At 34.1% G+C, this 18,653-nt stretch overlaps 2 protein-coding genes across 5 annotated transcripts; both read left to right on the top strand.

The window, feature by feature from the left end:
- Window positions 1-119: 119 nt before the first annotated feature.
- LOC137131134 (receptor-type tyrosine-protein phosphatase C-like) lies at window positions 120-18,229 on the top strand. 3 transcript variants are annotated; one of them, XM_067511985.1, is made up of 10 exons: window positions 120-1,503; window positions 1,591-1,704; window positions 2,040-2,168; window positions 2,281-2,436; window positions 2,770-2,916; window positions 3,604-3,821; window positions 4,423-4,483; window positions 4,637-4,748; window positions 4,899-4,936; window positions 5,073-6,250. In XM_067511985.1, exons 2-10 carry the CDS (start codon window positions 1,686-1,688, stop codon window positions 5,114-5,116), a joined length of 924 nt encoding a protein of 307 aa, XP_067368086.1. In that variant the 5' UTR covers window positions 120-1,503; window positions 1,591-1,685; the 3' UTR covers window positions 5,117-6,250. The 3 variants fall into 3 exon arrangements, with proteins under 3 accessions (XP_067368086.1, XP_067368087.1, XP_067368088.1); XM_067511986.1 differs by lacking the exons at window positions 2,281-2,436; window positions 2,770-2,916; window positions 3,604-3,821; ... (2 more) ...; window positions 4,899-4,936; window positions 5,073-6,250 and adding exons at window positions 15,763-15,909; window positions 16,235-16,381; window positions 16,681-16,895; ... (2 more) ...; window positions 17,477-17,514; window positions 17,653-18,229 and having other exon boundaries at window positions 502-1,503; XM_067511987.1 differs by lacking the exons at window positions 2,281-2,436; window positions 2,770-2,916; window positions 3,604-3,821; ... (2 more) ...; window positions 4,899-4,936; window positions 5,073-6,250 and adding exons at window positions 15,763-15,903; window positions 16,235-16,381; window positions 16,681-16,895; ... (2 more) ...; window positions 17,477-17,514; window positions 17,653-18,229 and having other exon boundaries at window positions 508-1,503.
- Window positions 9,165-14,980, top strand: LOC137131136 (receptor-type tyrosine-protein phosphatase C-like). 2 transcript variants are annotated; one of them, XM_067511993.1, is made up of 7 exons: window positions 9,165-10,200; window positions 10,303-10,363; window positions 10,485-10,581; window positions 10,741-10,778; window positions 10,949-13,306; window positions 13,407-14,411; window positions 14,511-14,979. In XM_067511993.1, exons 1-5 carry the CDS (start codon window positions 10,087-10,089, stop codon window positions 10,984-10,986), a joined length of 348 nt encoding a protein of 115 aa, XP_067368094.1. In that variant the 5' UTR covers window positions 9,165-10,086; the 3' UTR covers window positions 10,987-13,306; window positions 13,407-14,411; window positions 14,511-14,979. The 2 variants fall into 2 exon arrangements, with proteins under 2 accessions (XP_067368094.1, XP_067368093.1); XM_067511992.1 differs by having other exon boundaries at window positions 10,741-13,306; window positions 14,511-14,980.
- Window positions 18,230-18,653: the final 424 nt, after the last annotated feature.

Below are 18,653 nucleotides of genomic sequence, written 5' to 3'. Positions count from 1 at the left end.
CATCCTGTATTTTCTACTAATATGAAATGCTTATAGTTCAAATATTCCCCAGAGGTTTAAGGGGAGGTAACAAATCCAGGAAGCTGTGATTAGTGATTAGATAATAATTGCATACGCATGTGCAAAGTTCAACATTAATTCTTACAAAAAAGAGGGAGTTATCGAAGTGTGAATATGTTCTCTTGGTCAGCAGGAACGTGTTCTTTGACGCGTTGCTACAACCTCTGAGTATGACTGGTCTCTGTAGTCTGAAGACTTTCCTTCACTTAACTGGGATCATCTGTGAGTAGCCATGTTCAAAATATGTATTATTATTACACTGGATAGAGTCCACAAATTTCTTTTGTTAACATGATCATTATCTAATTGAAATGAACTTCAGGTCACATTGTGATCACTGCTGAACAAACGATTTCAGGTAATAAATTAAGGTTTTAATAATAATGTGTTTTTACATTCTATCATATTGTTTCACATGAGATCAAATATTTCATTTTGTCATTTCCTAATATGCCTTTTGGTTTTTGGTGATGTTTGGCATTTACCGACTCTCTCTGCTGCAGAATGTGAGTATTGTTTTCTTTTGTAAATAAATACTTTAAGAGTTACAAAATTAAATAAAATCTTATTTAGCACTAACACAACAAAATCATGTCGAGGCACTTTAACTAATTCATGGTTAAAGAGATTTAAAGAAAAACCCAACAAATCCCCCCTTGAGCAAACACTAAGGAGATGGTGGAGAGGAATAACAAAAAAAACAAGCTCAACTCAAACATTTCATGTAGGTTTTTGTATACATATAAAAAATGTTCAGTTAATCTTAGAATTAAATTACTAAATCTGTTCTAATTACACTGGTGAATAGAGTGACTCTAGATATCATCTGCACCACTCAAAGGAAAGTTTTTTTTGTTTAGATTCTTTAACTGTCACAGCCATCAAGTTTGGCTTCTGGAATAACATAAAACTACCAATGGTAACTAAAATGTTAGAGAAGAAGGCATCAAAAGAGAACCAGCTGTTATCTTTGCCCATCAAATATCAAATGAAATCAAACAGCTGAAGTCCTGTACTGAATATGAGCAATATGTGATATTTATTCAAAGTGATGGGAGAGAAACATTGTGTAACAATACTGGCAATTAAGGTAGGACAAATGGAAAAAGGAAGCAAAATGAATTCATATTGATGTAAAACAACTTAGTTTATCTTAATTTAAGAAACTAGACCTTATAAAAATATGTAATTTGGATTATTTGTGTGTTTCAGGTGAAAAAGACATTAAAGTCGACAACTGCAGACCTGGATATGTTTGTTACCAAAGTGACCAGAACATCAACTTTTCACTATCATCATCAAATCATGTTTCATCTGAGCGATGCACCAGTGATGATAAAACACTCTGTATCAAACTTGGTAACAATGACTATTGCTCAGATTTGACTACAACCTTCACATCAGGAAGTTGTTCTTTGAGCCTCACCACAAGCATCACTGTTGGTATGTAATAACACATTTTGCCTTAGTTTTAAATAATCTATGTTTAGATATAATTTACAAATTGTCATAAGTCTTTTCTTTACGCAGATTTCCTAAATCCAAGTGACATACATCAGGCTGTTTACTATAAATTTCCGGCAACGATAGATCTACAATTTCCTCGAAACTGTAAAAATCTTCGCATGTATTACACCTGTTTTGGTGAGTTGAAAGATTACAAGTAGAGAGATTTTGTTTGTAAGCAACTTTACAATTGGATTTACATACTGGTGGTGGCAGAAGCTTAGTTGGTAGAGAAGACATTCACACTAAATTCCAAGTTGCTATCAGTGGATCAGGCATGTGCCTTTTCATAGGATCTGTCATTATCCTAATGTAACAATATTGTCAAGTGTATTGGAACTTTAGTGTACAGAGAATTCGTCCATGTTTACAGGGGCAAAAACATCAACTTTGCCATTAAAATGACATTCTTAGGGTCTGAGGCCTAAAAAATCAATTGATGGATAATCACTGCCATCTTTGTGTCTCCTCAGATGAACTCAATGAGCCTAAGAAACTCTCTGATCTGGAGCCGTTCACAGACTACAACTGTACTGGTCAGATCAGGCAAAATGATGTCAATACCAACAAAACAACTGCTGTCAGATTCAGGGTTGACTGTGGTATGTTGATGTTCAGTTCAGTCAATGAGAAACTTGTTTCCTCAGATACTACAGAGTGAAGAATTTTACCAGATACTCAGTTCACTGTTACACATGTCTGATGTTCCAACAGATCTCAGAATCGACATCCTCATCCACAGCAAAACTAACACGTCCACGGAGTTTAAATGGGGCATAGTAGCTGATAGATGCAAAGAAAAACGTCTGCTGGAGAACTTTTATTATGACTGTAGTTGTAGTCATAGTCACGCCTATCAAACACACAGCAGTAAGTAAATTAATATTGATTGACTCTAATCATATTTTAAACTTTACATGAGGACACTTTGTTGGTACTTTCTGTTGCTACTCACTTCACCCAATAGGTAAATTACCAATATCCAAGTCACATTTGAACATGGTGAGTGGTGTGTGTACAACAGATAATGTGGGATGACATCCTAACTCACAGCCTGATGAGAAAATGTAAAATAATACTACACAAAACATGATCCAGGCAAAAAGCTTTTACATAAATAATTCTTCTGTTTTCATTGAATGCTGTTTTCAGCTCTAGTTGAAACAGACACTATGTAACAACTTCTGAAAACTTTTGACACAGATATTTCTTACACAAAACCATCAAAATATCATTGTCTTGTTACTGGACTCCACCCATTCACCAGTTACACCTGTAAAGTCCAACCCTCCTACAAAAACAAGTACATGGGCAAACCTGAAGAAGTTCTCGTGACAACTGAGATTGGAAGTAAGTTACACATGACAAAGTCAATTACTTGAACATCTACACAATATAAAGAACTATACTTTAAATACAATATAAATTGAAAACGTTTGTGTGGCAGTGACAGAACATATCTTTATTTAACCTGCTGCACCAGGGTCAAGGTTGAGGAAGAAAACATGTGTCCTATGAAGTTCTATGAAATTTGACATTTATAACTTAATTAAAAAAAGGTTTAAGTTCTCCTATTCCATTTTTCATTTCTAAACCAAAGCATAGCTCCAATGTATCTCCAAAAATTATTGAATAAAAACACATACACAGCATTTGTCAAAGATATACATTGTTACTAATTATGCATTTCAAGGAATATTTCTGTTATTCTCCGTTAGTCTGTGGCCACTAAGCTATAAACTTCTTACCAGTTTATGTATCATTTATTAATCACACATATTTGTTAAATAATTCATAAACTTTTTTCTTTTTTCTTATTTAACATTCATTAAAAACTAACTAGGTTTTAAACCCTATAAATACAGTCAATAGTTTGTGTGGTTCAGGGCTGATGCACAAGAAAACTTCTCAGCAACTCACTAATGAGGCTGAACAGGGATAAAACTCATGTTACAGCAAAGTACAATGTCAGTTTTGCTGAGAGTAAATACGAGGGCTGTCTCCGAGAGGAACATATTGTGTCTTTCTTTGTTACAGTACCAGAAGATATTACTAAAGTAACAGTGATGTTTCCTGAGCATAATGTGATGACAGTAAACTGTCAGGATCATCATTCATCATTTCGGTTTAATGGACCTGACAAGATATACATAGTACGTCTTCGCTATGGTAGCGAGTCTGCGGTTGAGATTAGGAAACCAACGTGTGACTTTGAATTCAAAGATCTGAGCTACTCTACCACCTACAAAGTGGAGGTTTGTATTAGATTTTTTTTTAAATGTGGCTCACAACACTTTGATTCTGAACATGTTGACTTAACTTGAAAAATTTGAGTTAAAGTGAACTTTACTACAAAATTAGAAACCCATTTGTATACACGTTTGACTCTAAATAAGCAGCTTTCCCTCTGTTTTACTTTCTCAGTCTGTTCTACAATGCACATGAAAAACTTTTTTTTAACTTATTTTTATCACCAACATGACTTTTTTTTTAATTTATTTAACAAATTGTTGACAGTAAAAAAATTGTAATCTTAAATTGAATAGGCTTGAAAATGTAACATATATAAAAATATTAGTTGAAAAAGCCCTTTATGATGGCTTACAATGTGCTGATCTTTTAGTAAGATGCAGACTGACAAAATTAAGAAAAATTAAAGAGAATGTGGAAGTTGTCTCCACTCATGTCCAGACAAGTTGGGTTACTAAACACTATACCCCAGAAACTAAGTTCAATATGGTTGGAAAAATCTAGTAAACCTGCTTAATTATTTCTGTTACTTTTTTTTTGCATTTAAAGCAAAGGTTACAGTGTATATGAATGAGTAATACAGTACCGTGTGTGCTTCCTTTTCAGGTGACTGCCTTCAATGGGCAATTTGAGAGCAGGCCAAAGACACTAGAGGTTGACACTCCGCGTATGTGATGTTTTTATTTAAAGCTAAACGTTGCTCAGTAAAATAACATTTTATTAAAACGGAGCACTTAACATTATCTTAACTTTGTATCTTCAAACTAATAGTTTGATATTCTTATATTCGTATTCTGCTGTCATATCTTTCATTTCTAAGACAAACAGACAACTATCATCCGTTATCTGGTCTCCTTCATCATCATCACCATACTCGTAGCTGTGATGTTCTACATTACCAAGATCTACAGGAAACCCAGACAAACCCGAGAGTAAAGATAGTGATCTGAATTACTTTGACTATCACATTGGTCTCATTTACAAAAATTTCTTTACTGTACTTTCATATAAACAATGAAAGATTTTATCTATCGTATATAAAGGTAAATAAATGCTTTCCACCGTTATGATTTTCTCCACAGTGATGCGAAGGAAGATGTGATGCTTGAATTAACAGCAAGTGAGTAAAAGGTTAACATTCCTGCTTTTCCTAAATGGTCCTTGAGTATGTCATTAAGAGCAGCCACAATCAGCAGCTACAGTAGATGTTTAAGCAGTTAGGTGGCTTGTAATTACTTTGATATTTCCTGTTGTAGTTTACGAGAATGCCGAACCTCCTGGATTGCAGCGAAAAAACTGAGTGAGGAAAGGCCTGATAGAGCTGCAAATGAAATCAAGATTTATGCTTTGTTTTCATTTATGAGGTTGTTTGATGTGAACAGTGAAGTTGGAAAGTATTCAGGATCTTTTACGTTTTGGATATTGTACTTCATTTTAAAGATATTTGTAAAATAGAATCAAATTGTTCATTTTGCCATTTAATCCACACACAATAAAGGCATAATGACAACGTGAAATTATGATTTTAAAAAAAGTGAAAATTATTAGAATTATCGATTATTAAAACTCTGCACTTTGATTAGACCACACAAGCACAATCAGACACTTGTCTTGAAGCCACTAAGGTTCTGTCTTAGCTGTATGATGTGGATCATTGCCATATTTAAAAGTGAACCATCCCTGCAAATTTATCTCTCATTCACTCTAGATTGCTTCAAGGATTTCTCTGAATTTGGCTGCATTCAACCTTCTATTAATTCTGACAAGTGTCCCTGTCCCTACTGCTAAATTGTGACAGCTATGTAGTTATGTGCCTTAAACATCTGAACAATGACTTGTCAGTTCAGTTTGCTACAGGTGGACATCAGTCAGCCTCCACAAAATGAAGGCGCACAGAGTGACTACAATTATAGAACAGCAAATGGTCTAAAACTTATGTAAATGAAACATTCAATTTTTTGACATTTAATTCATTACAATAACAATTTAAAAAGGTTTTTACTTTGTCTATATTGTGTGTAGATTGATGGCCAAAATTGGCTTTTTTTCCCATCTGAATACATTTACACAGTGCAAGGGCTGGAATACATTCTGATGTGACCCCAGAAATATCTAATCTGTAATTAATACAACTATCATGTTTTGCTAGTTCAAAAATGTGTCATGACAGTGTTTGCCATTGTCCAACTTTGCTGTATTCTTTAAAAGTTGAAACTTTCTTTTGTCTGTAACAAAAACATACAACATCCTGGAAATCCAAAGATTTGACATTCACAAAATGTTTTGATTTAACGCTAAAAAGAGAAACTACACAAACACGACGACACAACTAAACAAGGTGGACACCAGGGGCAGAATGAATGCTTGATAGCCACCAGTTTTCTGCCAAGCCAGGCCAGGTGAACTGAAACCAAGTGAAGACCAACTCTGCTATCCGATTGAAAATGTAAACTTAAATAAAGTAGTGGATATTTTAATAATAATCTGTCATGTTTGTATTTTTGCAAACCTATTTTCATGCGAGTGAAATAAATTGGCCTATTTATTATTAACTTCCTGCCAATTATCCCCGAATTCCATAAGCCTCTACATTACATTACAGTACATCTGGGGTACAGAAAGTGGAAATCTGCTGAAAATAATGATTGTCAGGACCACACACACACACAGGTAATCTTATCTTCAATGAGTACTATCATACATAAAATAATCATGTGGAGATTTGTAATGATAGAAGAGTAATGTAGAAATAAAAACCATACAATGTGACATTTAGTGAAAAGAGGCAGGTCATTATTTAACACTGTATATAAGACTAGACCATATTATACAAAAGTAAAATCGCTGCATCAGTGTGTTTACTGATGCTGCTGAGAAACCAAAGAACTTATGGTAAAAGTATAATTTGTTATCTCTAAATATTAAAAAGAAAATGTAAAGAGACTTGTTGCACAAAACAATACAGGTCTACTTGTTCTTTCTATATTTAACAAAAAAATAAAAAAACGATAGTTCACCGCGTGTACTTGGCTGGGTGTTGGGTTGATGCATGCAGCTGTGGTTAACATGAACAAACCACAGCTACCTGCAGCTCCTGTGGGAACTAAAAAGTTGAAGTCTTTGTGTTATCTCATTGAAGATGCTGCAAACAGAGTACTGTGCAAAAGAAGTAGCAGACACTAGAGGTCCATATGTGACAGCATAGTAGAGGGTCTGGAAATGTACAAGGAAACAAAGTCTGGTTACAATTTACTGTATAACAAATAAACCAGTGCTCCATTCTGTGAAAGAGAAACTCAGAGCATCAAAACTAAAGATGATGATGTTGTCCTGATCTATAGTTTAGGACACCATGTGGACTGGAACAACAGGTTTCGGTCTGTTAGTCCCGCTTCTGAACAACAGTGAGTGCGGTTTCAGCTGTCTTTGGATGATCTGTGTAAATTCATTAAAAACCTGGGATGAGTTTCAAACAATAATGTTTATTGCATACAAAGACTAGCTTGTGAAGGTCCTGAAAGATCAAATAAAATATCAAATATTGATTATTAAATCAATTCTCATTTTGTAAACTGATGGGGCAATAATATACGACAAGATCTAAAGAATTTAAGTACAATTAACATTCCTGTAATTTTTACTAATATGAAATGTCTCTAGTTTAAATTTAAGGGGAAGTGAACAAGTCCAGGAAGCTGTTATGTATACTTAGATAATAAACTCATATATGTTGATATCAGTTATCACATTCACAGGAAATGGGGAGTTCTCTAAGTGTGAATATCTTCTCTTGGTCCTTACGAACGTGTTCTTTGACACATTGCTACAACCTCTGACTATGACTGGACTCTGTAGTCTAAAGACTTTCCTTCACTTAACTGGGATCAACTGTAAGTAGCCATGTTCAAAATATGTATTATTATTACACTGGATATAGTCCACAAATTTCTTTTGCTAACATGATTATCTAATTGAAATGAACTTCAGGTCACATTGTGATCACTGCTGAACAAAAGATTTCAGGTAATAAATTAAGGTTTTAATAATAATGTGTTTTTACATTCTATCATATTGTTTCACATGAGATCAAATATTTCATTTTGTCATTTTCTAATCTGCTTTTTGGTTTTTGGTGATGTTTGGCATTTACTGACTCTCTCTGCTGCAGAAAGTGAGTATTGTTTTCTTTTGTAAATAAATTTAAATTTACTTGGAGAAAATACAATTTTATTTGTATGGAGCCAACTCAAAACAAAATTAGCTAGATGTACTTCAACTAAAAAAGTCCAGACTACACAGATTTATAAAGAGAAACATACAAATCCCCCCTCAAGTAAAACAACAAAAATTAAACTGGTCAATACAATGAGTGCAGAGATTGTTTGGATCACAAAGAAGAAAGTTCAGCATATATAAGAAGAGATAGAAAATGTGGTCGGATGGATTATACAACAAAATGTTGTTTTTTTTAATTTGTTAATTTACTGTGCAGATTCTTACACTGTCACACTCAAAGTTTGGCTACTGAATTACACAGGATTAACTAGAGAATAGACATAACTGAAGAAGGCTGACAGGTCATCAGAAGATCAGCTGTTCATAAACTACATTGTAGTTTATTTTAAACATCTCTAATATAGTTTATAAAAAATGCTATTCGTTTATTTCAGGTAAAGAAAACATTCAAGTTAACAACTGCAGACCTGGATATGTTTGTTACCAAAGTGACAAGAACATCAACTTTTCACTATCATCATCAAATCATGTTTCATCTGAGAGATGCACCAGTGATGATAAAACACTCTGTATCAAACTTGGTAACAATGACTATTGCTCAGATTTGACTACAACCTTCACATCAGGAAGTTGTTCTTTAAATCTCACCACAAGCATCACTGTTGGTGTGTACAAACAAATTTACCATCTATTAAAATACATGCATACAATGCACGTTCAGTGTCAGGGTTAGTGTTTTGGTTTTTTTGGTGGACCCGAGAGCAAAGAGGCGAGAGGGGTTCGGTTAGAAGAATGAGTTTTATTTATGATTTTAAAACAGGACCAGGAAAAACAACCAACATAAACTCACAAAAGGACAAAACCCAGAAGGATGACTACAAAACTAGAAACAAGGAATTAACTCAGACATAACCACATAGGAATTTAACGAAGGCAGAAAATTAAAAAACTAGGAGGTGGAACGAGAGATGGGTTAAATGAGTGGGACCTAAAAACCCGGGACAGTGAAACTAAAAAAAGACGCTGGGAAAACAAAAACACTGGGAAGAGCTAAACATGAACGTAACATCAAAATCAGACAAACTCACACTAGAAAACAAATAGTACCCATAGGTTAAGGCAACTACACAGGAAGTGAAGGAGACACGAGGACCAAAAATAAATCAAACCTCAAAACAAAGATACAGGGAACAGAGTCCATTTGAACAGGGTCAGTAGTCCAAGAATCCTGAGTGACAGAACCCAGGCAGGCGACATGTTGCCCTGATGACAGAGACAAACAAAGACAATGATCCAATCAGGAGGAGGGGGAGAGCTGGGTTTAAAAAGGGCAGAGGAACAGGTGAAAACAATTGAGAGCGGTGATGATGAGTGGTAGAGCTGTAGAAATAAACTGGGGACAGGAAGTGGAGAAAAACTGAAACAAAATAAAAGTCCAGGGCAGGAAGTAAATGTGAGGGTCAGATCATGACATTTAATCCATTTAGTCACATTTCTGCCCAACATTCTCCAAGTCATTGTTTGTTTCCTACTTTAGCAATTACAGTTTCTGATGCCTTTATTTTAAAAAGCATTCAGTTTAAATCTGTTGCTTTACTTAATATTTGTCAGATAATATTGACTTTACTCCTTGTAGGATACTGCTTCCTTCTCTGATGGATAAATGAAATAGCAAAAATAGATCATTTGAGAAAAACAGTAGTTTAATGTCCCTTTTATTTCTTTTTAGCTTTAAATTAAATTAAATTGTAAATGAAGTGATCTTTCTTTACTTTGGACTTTTTCTATTTATATCAATATGCTGAGGACATCTAATACACATTCATTTTTTATTACATTTTTTATGACATTTTTAATTGGTAAAACTGTTACTGTGAGTTTCCATTCCACATACTGTGTACCTACAAATTTCAATGTTTTTTCTTTCTTTTAGTACCAGACGTTCTTAAACTCACAGTGAATGTTCCAGAGAATAATGTGATCATAGTAAAATGTAATCAAGATTATTCATCATTTCGTTTCAATGGACCTAAGATGATGTGCATTGCACGTCTTCGTTATGGTCGTGAGACTCTACGTGAGATTAGGAACCAAACATGTGACTTTGAATTCAGAGATCTGAGTTACTCTACTACCTACCAACTGGATGTTTGTATATTTCTCTTTATTCACAAGATGATTACATTCTTATTCATCATATTTATTAAAGTGCTATAATTTTCTTAATAAAGGGAGGTTCTGTCCTTTCAGGTGACTGTTTTCAATGGAAAATTTGAGAGCAGCCCTACGACAGAAGAAGTTTCCACTCTGTGTATGTATTGTTGTTATTTGTTCCATCAGTCCTTCACTTAAAGAACATTTTACTTCACTTAATTTCTCTACATTGTATCTTAAAATGCTACTTTAACATTCCTGCTTTGATCATTTTACAGATGATGAAATCAGTATCTCCTTCATCATCATCACCATACTTGTAGCTGTGATGTTCTACATTACCCAGATCTACAGGAAGCGCAGACAAACCAGAGAGTAAAAATAATTTTTCTTCTAATGATCTGAATTAGTTTGACTACAACATTGGTCTCCTTTACAGAAATGTTTTTACTGAACTTTCATATAAACAATGAAAGATGTTATCTATCGTATATAAAGGTAAATAAATGCTTCCAACCCTTATGATTTTCACAGTGATGTGAAGGAAGATGTAAAGCTTGAAACAACAGCAAGTAAGGAACAGGTTAACATTCCTGCTTTTCCTACACTAGTCTAGTATGTATAGTTTGAGTATAGTGTAATCAAGAGCAGTCACATTCAGCAGATATAGATGAATATTGCTGTTTAAGCGGATAGATGACTTGTAATTACTTTGATATTTCCTGTTTGTTTCCTGTTGTAGTTTACGAAAATGACGAACGACAGCAGCGAAGGAACTAAGGGAGGAAAGGCCTGGCAGAGCTGCATATCAAATCATCATTTATGTTTCGTCTTCATTTATTAGGTTTATTAAGTTATCTGATGTGAAAAGTGAAGGTCAGAAAGTTTTCAGACCCTTTCTCCTTTTTGGACATTTTGCTGTTTTAAAAGGGGATTTAAACCCCACATTTTACCCACACACACTGTAGCATGATGCTGCCATCGCTATGACTCACAGTGTGTTTGTCAGACATACTGTTGTGCTTAAAAAGAGTTTAACTGCCCAAATTACTTATCTGTCTTTTGCCTGTAGATGATGAACATGACTCCTCCTTTGAAGAGTTAATGTGTCATGACATTGTTTGCCATTGTCCAAATTCACTGTCTTCTCTAAATGTTGAAACTTTATTTTGTCTGTAACAAACACATACATTATCCTGGCAATCAAAAGTTTCCATTTCTTGTTGAGTGATTTGACATTCAAACATTAACACAGCGTAGGATGAGCTCGTCAGATGCAGCAGTTACCGTGAACCGTTTGTGTGAGGCATTCAGGGGCACTGTATAGTGTAAGGCCATCTATATTACTTCCAGATTGTTGAATCTGACATGTCAACTGTTCGTCTTTTCTTCATTTCAAAAGTGCTCAAGGCTGAACAAGGGCAGGGACACCACACTTATTGCATGTTATAGTTAAAAAAAATGGTTTGATTTTACGTAGCTAAAAGAGGAAACAAGACAGGAAGTTTTTTTTATTTGTTTGTTTGGATGGTAACATTTTGACATCTGACATTCAACAAATGGAAGTGTGTGTTCATAAATATAATTTCATATTATATTACAATATCAAACATTTGATAATTTTTAAAATCTCCTTTTTGGTTTTATATTTACGTTTTCTATCTGTCTCTGCTACAGAATGTGAGTAGTGTTTTTTTGTAAATATAAAACACACATTTATTCATATAGGTTTTTGATATTGACCTGACCTAAATATGTTTGTTACCAAAGTGACCAGTACATCAGCTTTTCTCTATTTACTTTATTACTTTATTTACCTCATCAGCGTGAGAATGAGTGTGTGTTTGAATGAGACCACACTTACTGCATGTTATATTTAAAAAAATGGTTTGATTTTACGTAGCTAAAAGAGGAAACTAACAAACACAAATCAAAAAACTTAACCACACAAGGCTGAAGCCAGGGGGGACAATTACTGCTTGGTAGCCACCAGCTTTAATACCCTGCCAGGCCCGGTGAACTGAAACCACGTGATGACCAATTCTAACCACCAGTTTTCCAACTAACTCTGCACAACCAAGTACCCAGACCAGGTGTGTTCAGTCAATGAGAAACTGGAACATTAATTCACTTTGTCTACCCTCACTTTACCCTCGTCTAAGATAGTTTGTATTCCCAGAAACGTCTACACAGGTTTAAACTTTGCCAGGTCAGCGCCAAGTAAAATGAAAACATCTGAACATCTGAAAAGTGAATTGCAACATTAAGGGTATTTAATGGTTAAGTGAAAAACAGAACTATCCATATAAATTTCACTTTATTAATGATTAAACCATTTTTACAACTTTGTAACTAAGACCCAGAAAAAACAAGAAAAAGATTTCACCTGATACGGTTACTGTAGGGCTGGAACAGAGATGTTGGCTGATGTACCGCTGCATGTAGCTGTGGTTAGTACATGTTAACCACAGCTACATGCAGCTCATGTACGAACTAAAATGCTGAAGTTTGATCTTTGTGTTATCAGTTATCATTCACTTGCTGAGTGATCATTGAAAATAAGACTCAGTTGGTAATTTCTTAAAAGACCGTGGTGATCACTGCACAGTTGCTTGTCACTTAATCCAGATTGTTAATAAAAATGAACCTTTCAGAAAAGTCAGAATAAAAAATAGGGCTAATCTTTGGTTTTCCAAAGATCTTGCAGACCTGATCAAAATACCCAACAAACAGTGGTCCTTAGCTAGAAACACAGGTGCTGAAGCTGATTGGTTGACTTGCGGTTGACTTGGGATAATATTATATATGATGATGTTAAAGATTTAAAGTGTACAATCAACATTCCTGTAATTTCTACTAATATGAAATGTCTCTAGTTTATATTTAAGGGGAAGTGAACAAGAAGCTGTTATGATTACTTAGATAATAAACTCATATATGTTGATATCAGTTATCACATTCACAGGAAATGGGGAGTTCTCTAAGTGTGAATATCTTCTCTTGGTCCTCACGAACGTCTTCTTTGACACATTGCTACAACCTCTGAGTATGACTGGTCTCTGCAGTCTGAAGACTTTCCTTCACTTAACTGGGATCATCTGTAAGTAGCCATGTTCAAAATATGTATTATTATTACACTGGATATAGTCCACAAATTTCTATTGCTAACATGATCATTATCTAATTGAAATAAACTTCAGGTCACATTGTGATCACTGCTGAACAAACGATTTCAGGTAATAAATTAAGGTTTTAATAATAATGTGTTTTTACATTCTATCATATTATTTCACATGAGATCAAATATTTCATTTTGTCGTTTTCTAATCTGCTTTTTGGTTTTTGGTGATGTTTGGCATTTACCGACTCTCTCTGCTGCAGAATGTGAGTATTGTTTTCTTTTGTAAATAAATTCAAATTTACTTGGAGAAAATAAAATTTTATTTGTATGGAGCCAACTCAAAACAAAATTAGCTAGATGTACTTCAACTAATAAAGTCCAGACTACACAGATTTATAAAAAGAAACATACAAATCCCCCCTCGAGCAAAACAACAAAAATGAAACTGGTTAATACAGTGAGCGCAGAGATTGTTTGGATCACAAAGAAGAAAGTTCAAAATCTACAAGAAGAGATAGAAAATGTCCTCAGATGGTTTATACAAAAAAATATTGTTTTTTTAATTTGTTAATTTACTGTGCAGATTCTTATACTGTCACACTGGCTACTGAATTACACAGAATTAACTAGAGAATAGACATAACTGAAGAAGCCTGACAGGTCACCAGAAGATCAGCTGTTCATAAACTACATTGTAGTTTATCTTAAACATCTCTAATATAGTTGATAAAAAAAATAATATTTGTATTTCAGGTAAAGAAAACATTCAAGTTAACATATTAACTTAGATATTTTATTTGTCTGTTCATTTTGTCTGCAGGTTCTTACACTGTCACACCCATCAAGTTTGGCCTCCGGATCGACATAACAGGCTCTACCAATGGTACCTACATCATAAACATAACTGAAGAAGGACAACTAAAACACAGAAGTTCAGTTGTTCACTTTGCCCATCAAACATCACATGAGCTCAAACACCTGAAGCCCTGTACTGAATATGAGCATAATGTGGCCTTTATTGAAAGTGATGGCAGAGAAACACCCTGTCAAAAAACTGAAAAGAAAACTAGGACATATGCAATGAGTGAGTACAAATATTTCATTTTGATGTAATGCAAGTTAGTGTATCTCAATTTAAGAAACAAGTATTTATATTTATTAAAAAAATATTTGTGTATTTCAGATACAGGAGACATTCAAGTTAACAACTGCAGACCTGGATATGTTTGTTACCAAAGTGACTGGGACATCAGCTTTTCACTATCATCATCATATCATGTTTCATCTGAGAGATGCACCAGTGATGATAAAAGACTCTGTTTCAAACTTGGTAACAATGACTATTGCTCAGATTTGACTACAACCTTCACATCAGGAAGTTGTTCTTTGAGCCTCAGCACAAGCATCACTGTTGGTATGTACAAACAAATGTAACATCTATTGAAAGAAAAATTTTGGACCTAAGTTAATTATATTTCACATCTGTGTTCTGTTTATTTATCCACAGACTACATAAACCCAAATGACATATTTCAACCTGTTCCCACTAAACTGTAAAACATAAAAAAATGTTATTTTTGTATTTCAGGTAAAGAAAACATTCAAGTTAACAACTGCAGACCTGGATATGTTTGTTACCAAAATGACCAGAACATCAGCTTTTCACTATCATCATCAAATCATGTTTCATCTGAGAGATGCACCAGTGATGATAAAAGACTCTGTTTCAAACTTGGTAACAAAGACTATTGCTCAGATTTGACTACAACCTTCACATCAAGAAGTTGTTCTTTAAGCCTCACCACAAGCATCACTGTTGGTATGTACAAACAAATTTACCATCAATTAAAATAAAAATGTTTGGACCTAAGTTAATTATATTTCATCTGTGTGTTCTGCTTATTTTTCACAGACTACATAAATCCAAATGACATATTTCAACCTGTTCCCACTAAACTTCCTGCACAAATAGTTCCAGAGTTTCCTATAAACTGTAGAAGTCTCTCCATTGATTACACCTGTTTGGGTAAGTGGATATATTTAGTTAGAAATACTTATATGTTTCCAGATTTAAAACTCAATTGAACTGAATTGTCTATTGGTGTTAGAGGAAATTGTCTTTAGTTGTGTTTATTGAAAGTGTTTCATTTTTCCATCTTGGTGAATAATCACTCTCATCTTTGTGTCTCATCAGATGAACTTAATAAACCCAAGAAGCTCACTGATCTGGAGCCGTTCACAGACTACATCTGTACTGGTCAGATCAAGAACAACAATGTCAATACCAACAAAATAACTACTGTCAGATTCAGAGTTGATTGTGGTATGTTGATGTTCAGTTCAGTCAATGAGAAACTTGTTTCCTCAGATACTACAGAGTGAAGAATTGTACCAGATACTCAGTTCACTGTTACTCATGTCTGATGTTCCAACAGATCTCACAATAAACACAAAGAACAGACAAACCAACACATCCATTGAGTTGAGTTGGGACACAACAAGTCAGAACTGTCCAGATGTACCTGAACTGAAGAATCTTTATTATACCTGCAGTTGCACTGACTCTACTCAGAAAGGTACAAGTGAGTAAAATGAAGTTTCATTAGATCTGTAGTTATTTATGTTTATCTATCAATTTATGTGACATAAACTATGGGAATTTGAACCATCCTCACATGTACTATACATCAGTGACAGTACAATATGTGCAGATAAAGCTGAGGTTAAATCAAATTTGATGAACAAGATTCACAAAGTTTTAACTCACAGGGCCAAAGCTGGTGATCTACCAGAGACACATGGATGATATTAACTGATTGACTTGTCTCTTAGTGGGAAACAATCTGCTGTTGTAAACACTTATCATTTTTTCTTTGTTGTCAGTTAACAGTTTATGGCTCTTTATAGTTACAGCTGACAAACATCCATCAGGAGGAACATGTCATTTTACTGGACTCCAACCATTCACCAATTACACCTGTAAAGTCCAACCCACCTACAACAACAAGGAGGTTTCCGAACCAAAAGAAGTTAGAGTGGAAACTCAGGCTGGAAGTAAGACTCCAAAAATTATTTTTTGCAGATGATCACAGTCCATAAATAATTTATGTAATAAACTAAGACTACATGTATTTATTTACTGACTGTCAATGACAGTTTATATTTGGTGATGGCTTTATTTAAAAAAAGAATATATTTAATTCTATTGTTTATTTAACATTTGTCAAGTAATATTGGCTTCACTCCTTATAGGATCCTACTTTCTTTTAACACAACAGTTGTAGATGATAAAAGACATAGCAAACAACAAACATAGTTTTCACAAAGTTGTATATATTTATTTTCTCTTACAGTACCAGAAGTTATTACTCAACTCACAGTAAAAGTTCCAGATAATAATATGATCATAGTAGACTGTAAACCTCCTACATCATTAAGTTTTAAAGGACCTCAGAAACGATACATAGCCCGTCTTCAGTATGATCATGAGACTCCAGTTGTGAAGAATGACACAAACTGTCCCTTTGAATTTAAACATCTGAGTTACTCTACAACCTACAAACTAAAGGTTTGTATAATTCTCTGTTCACAAGATGATTTCATTATAATTCATCATATTTGTTAAAGTGCTACAATTTTCTTAATAATGGAATTTTCTGTCCTTTCAGATGACTGTTTTCAATGGATATTTTGAGAGCAGCCCTACGACAAAAGAATTTTCCACTCTGTGTATGTGTTGTTGTTATTTGTTCCATCAGTCCTTCACTTAAAGAACATTTTACTTCACTTAATTTCTCTATATTGTATCTTAAAATGCCACTTTAACATTCCTGCTTTGATCATTTTACAGCTGATGAAACCAGTATCATCCGTTATCTAGTCTCCTTCATCTTCATGGCCACATCTGTTGCTGTGATGGTCTACATTAGCAAGTTCTACGGGAAGAACAAACAGTCCAAAGTGTAAAATAATGATGTTCTTATGTATCTTTATTAGTTTGACTGTCAACTGATTGTGGTTTTATTTACAGAAAAGCCTTTACTCTTAAAGAAATACAGGTTTATGTTGTGCTGAGTTAGAAAATATGTTTATTGGTCCATTATAATCTGTATTAAAGTAACTCTTCTATCATCACTATTTTCCCCACAGGGATGTGAATGAAGACGTGATGTTAGAAACATTAACAAGTGAGTAAAGTTCAGCTACTGTCCTTACAACAGCCTGAGTGTGTTTAACAGACACTAATGATGTTTGAACTGTGAGATTATTTGATTATTTGTCATCACTAAGAAATTATCTCTTTGTTTCCTGTGAAAATCTTCGAGCTCCTGAAAATGAAAACTCTCCCTGATGAAGAAAGAAATACAGCTGGATTCCAGATTAACATTTACTCTTTGTCTTTGGTTATTAAGATGTTTAGTGTTTAGTTTTGTTTATTGCTGCCATTTCACACTTTATATTAGAACTGCTTTAAACTGTCTAAAGGCCGTCCTCAAAAACTGGACGAAAAACAAGAAGGGGACTGTTGAAGGAGGCCACCAAGACACCAATGACTCCTCTGAAGGAGATACAAGCTTCCAACAGACTGTACACACAACAACTGCTGCTCAGGTCATTAGTCAGTCATCTGATGGTCAAAAAGCTCCATTTGGGTCTTATCAGACCGTAGAACCTTTTTCCACTTGATGTCAGTGTCTCCCACAATCCTTCAAACTCAATATCAATGGTCTAAAAACTTTTGGAAATCAGACAATTAGGTTTTGATATTTAATTATTTGGCTATTTAATTTTTTTTTTTTACTTTATCAATATTGTTTTTAGATTGACGGGCAAATTAGCATTATTTTCCATTTAAAAATACATTTACACAGTGCAAGGGTCAGAATACATTATGATGTGACTATAACATTTTATTTTTTTCCTTGGCTATTTTAGAATTTGTATTAAAACCTTTTATTTACCGTTTTGTTAATGACCAAATTACATTTGTTTATTATCTCCACCTACCCACAAGGTAAATTGTAGCTTTGCCTAGAAAACTGTAAAGGAAACTGTGTAAACCAAAATAAACACACTTTTTCTTTAAAAGTGATGGCAGTGCAACATTGACTAAGTTCTCCAGAATCATCTAATTTCTTTTTCTTGCCTGTAGATGTTGAACATGATCGTACAGTAACTCTGTCTAATGTTTAAAGTTTAGATAATTTGAAGAGTTAATGTTTCATGACATTGTTTGACAGTGTCCAACTTTGCTGTCTTCTTAAAATGTTGAAACTTTCTCTTGTAACAAAAATATAATATCTTGTTGAGTGATTTGACATTCAGA

Source organism: Channa argus, chromosome 8 (assembly GCF_033026475.1).
Source record: "Channa argus isolate prfri chromosome 8, Channa argus male v1.0, whole genome shotgun sequence".
NCBI classification, from domain to species: Eukaryota; Metazoa; Chordata; class Actinopteri; order Anabantiformes; family Channidae; genus Channa; species Channa argus.
Note: the sequence above shows the minus strand (reverse complement) of the source record. Positions and strands in the feature narration are given on the sequence as shown.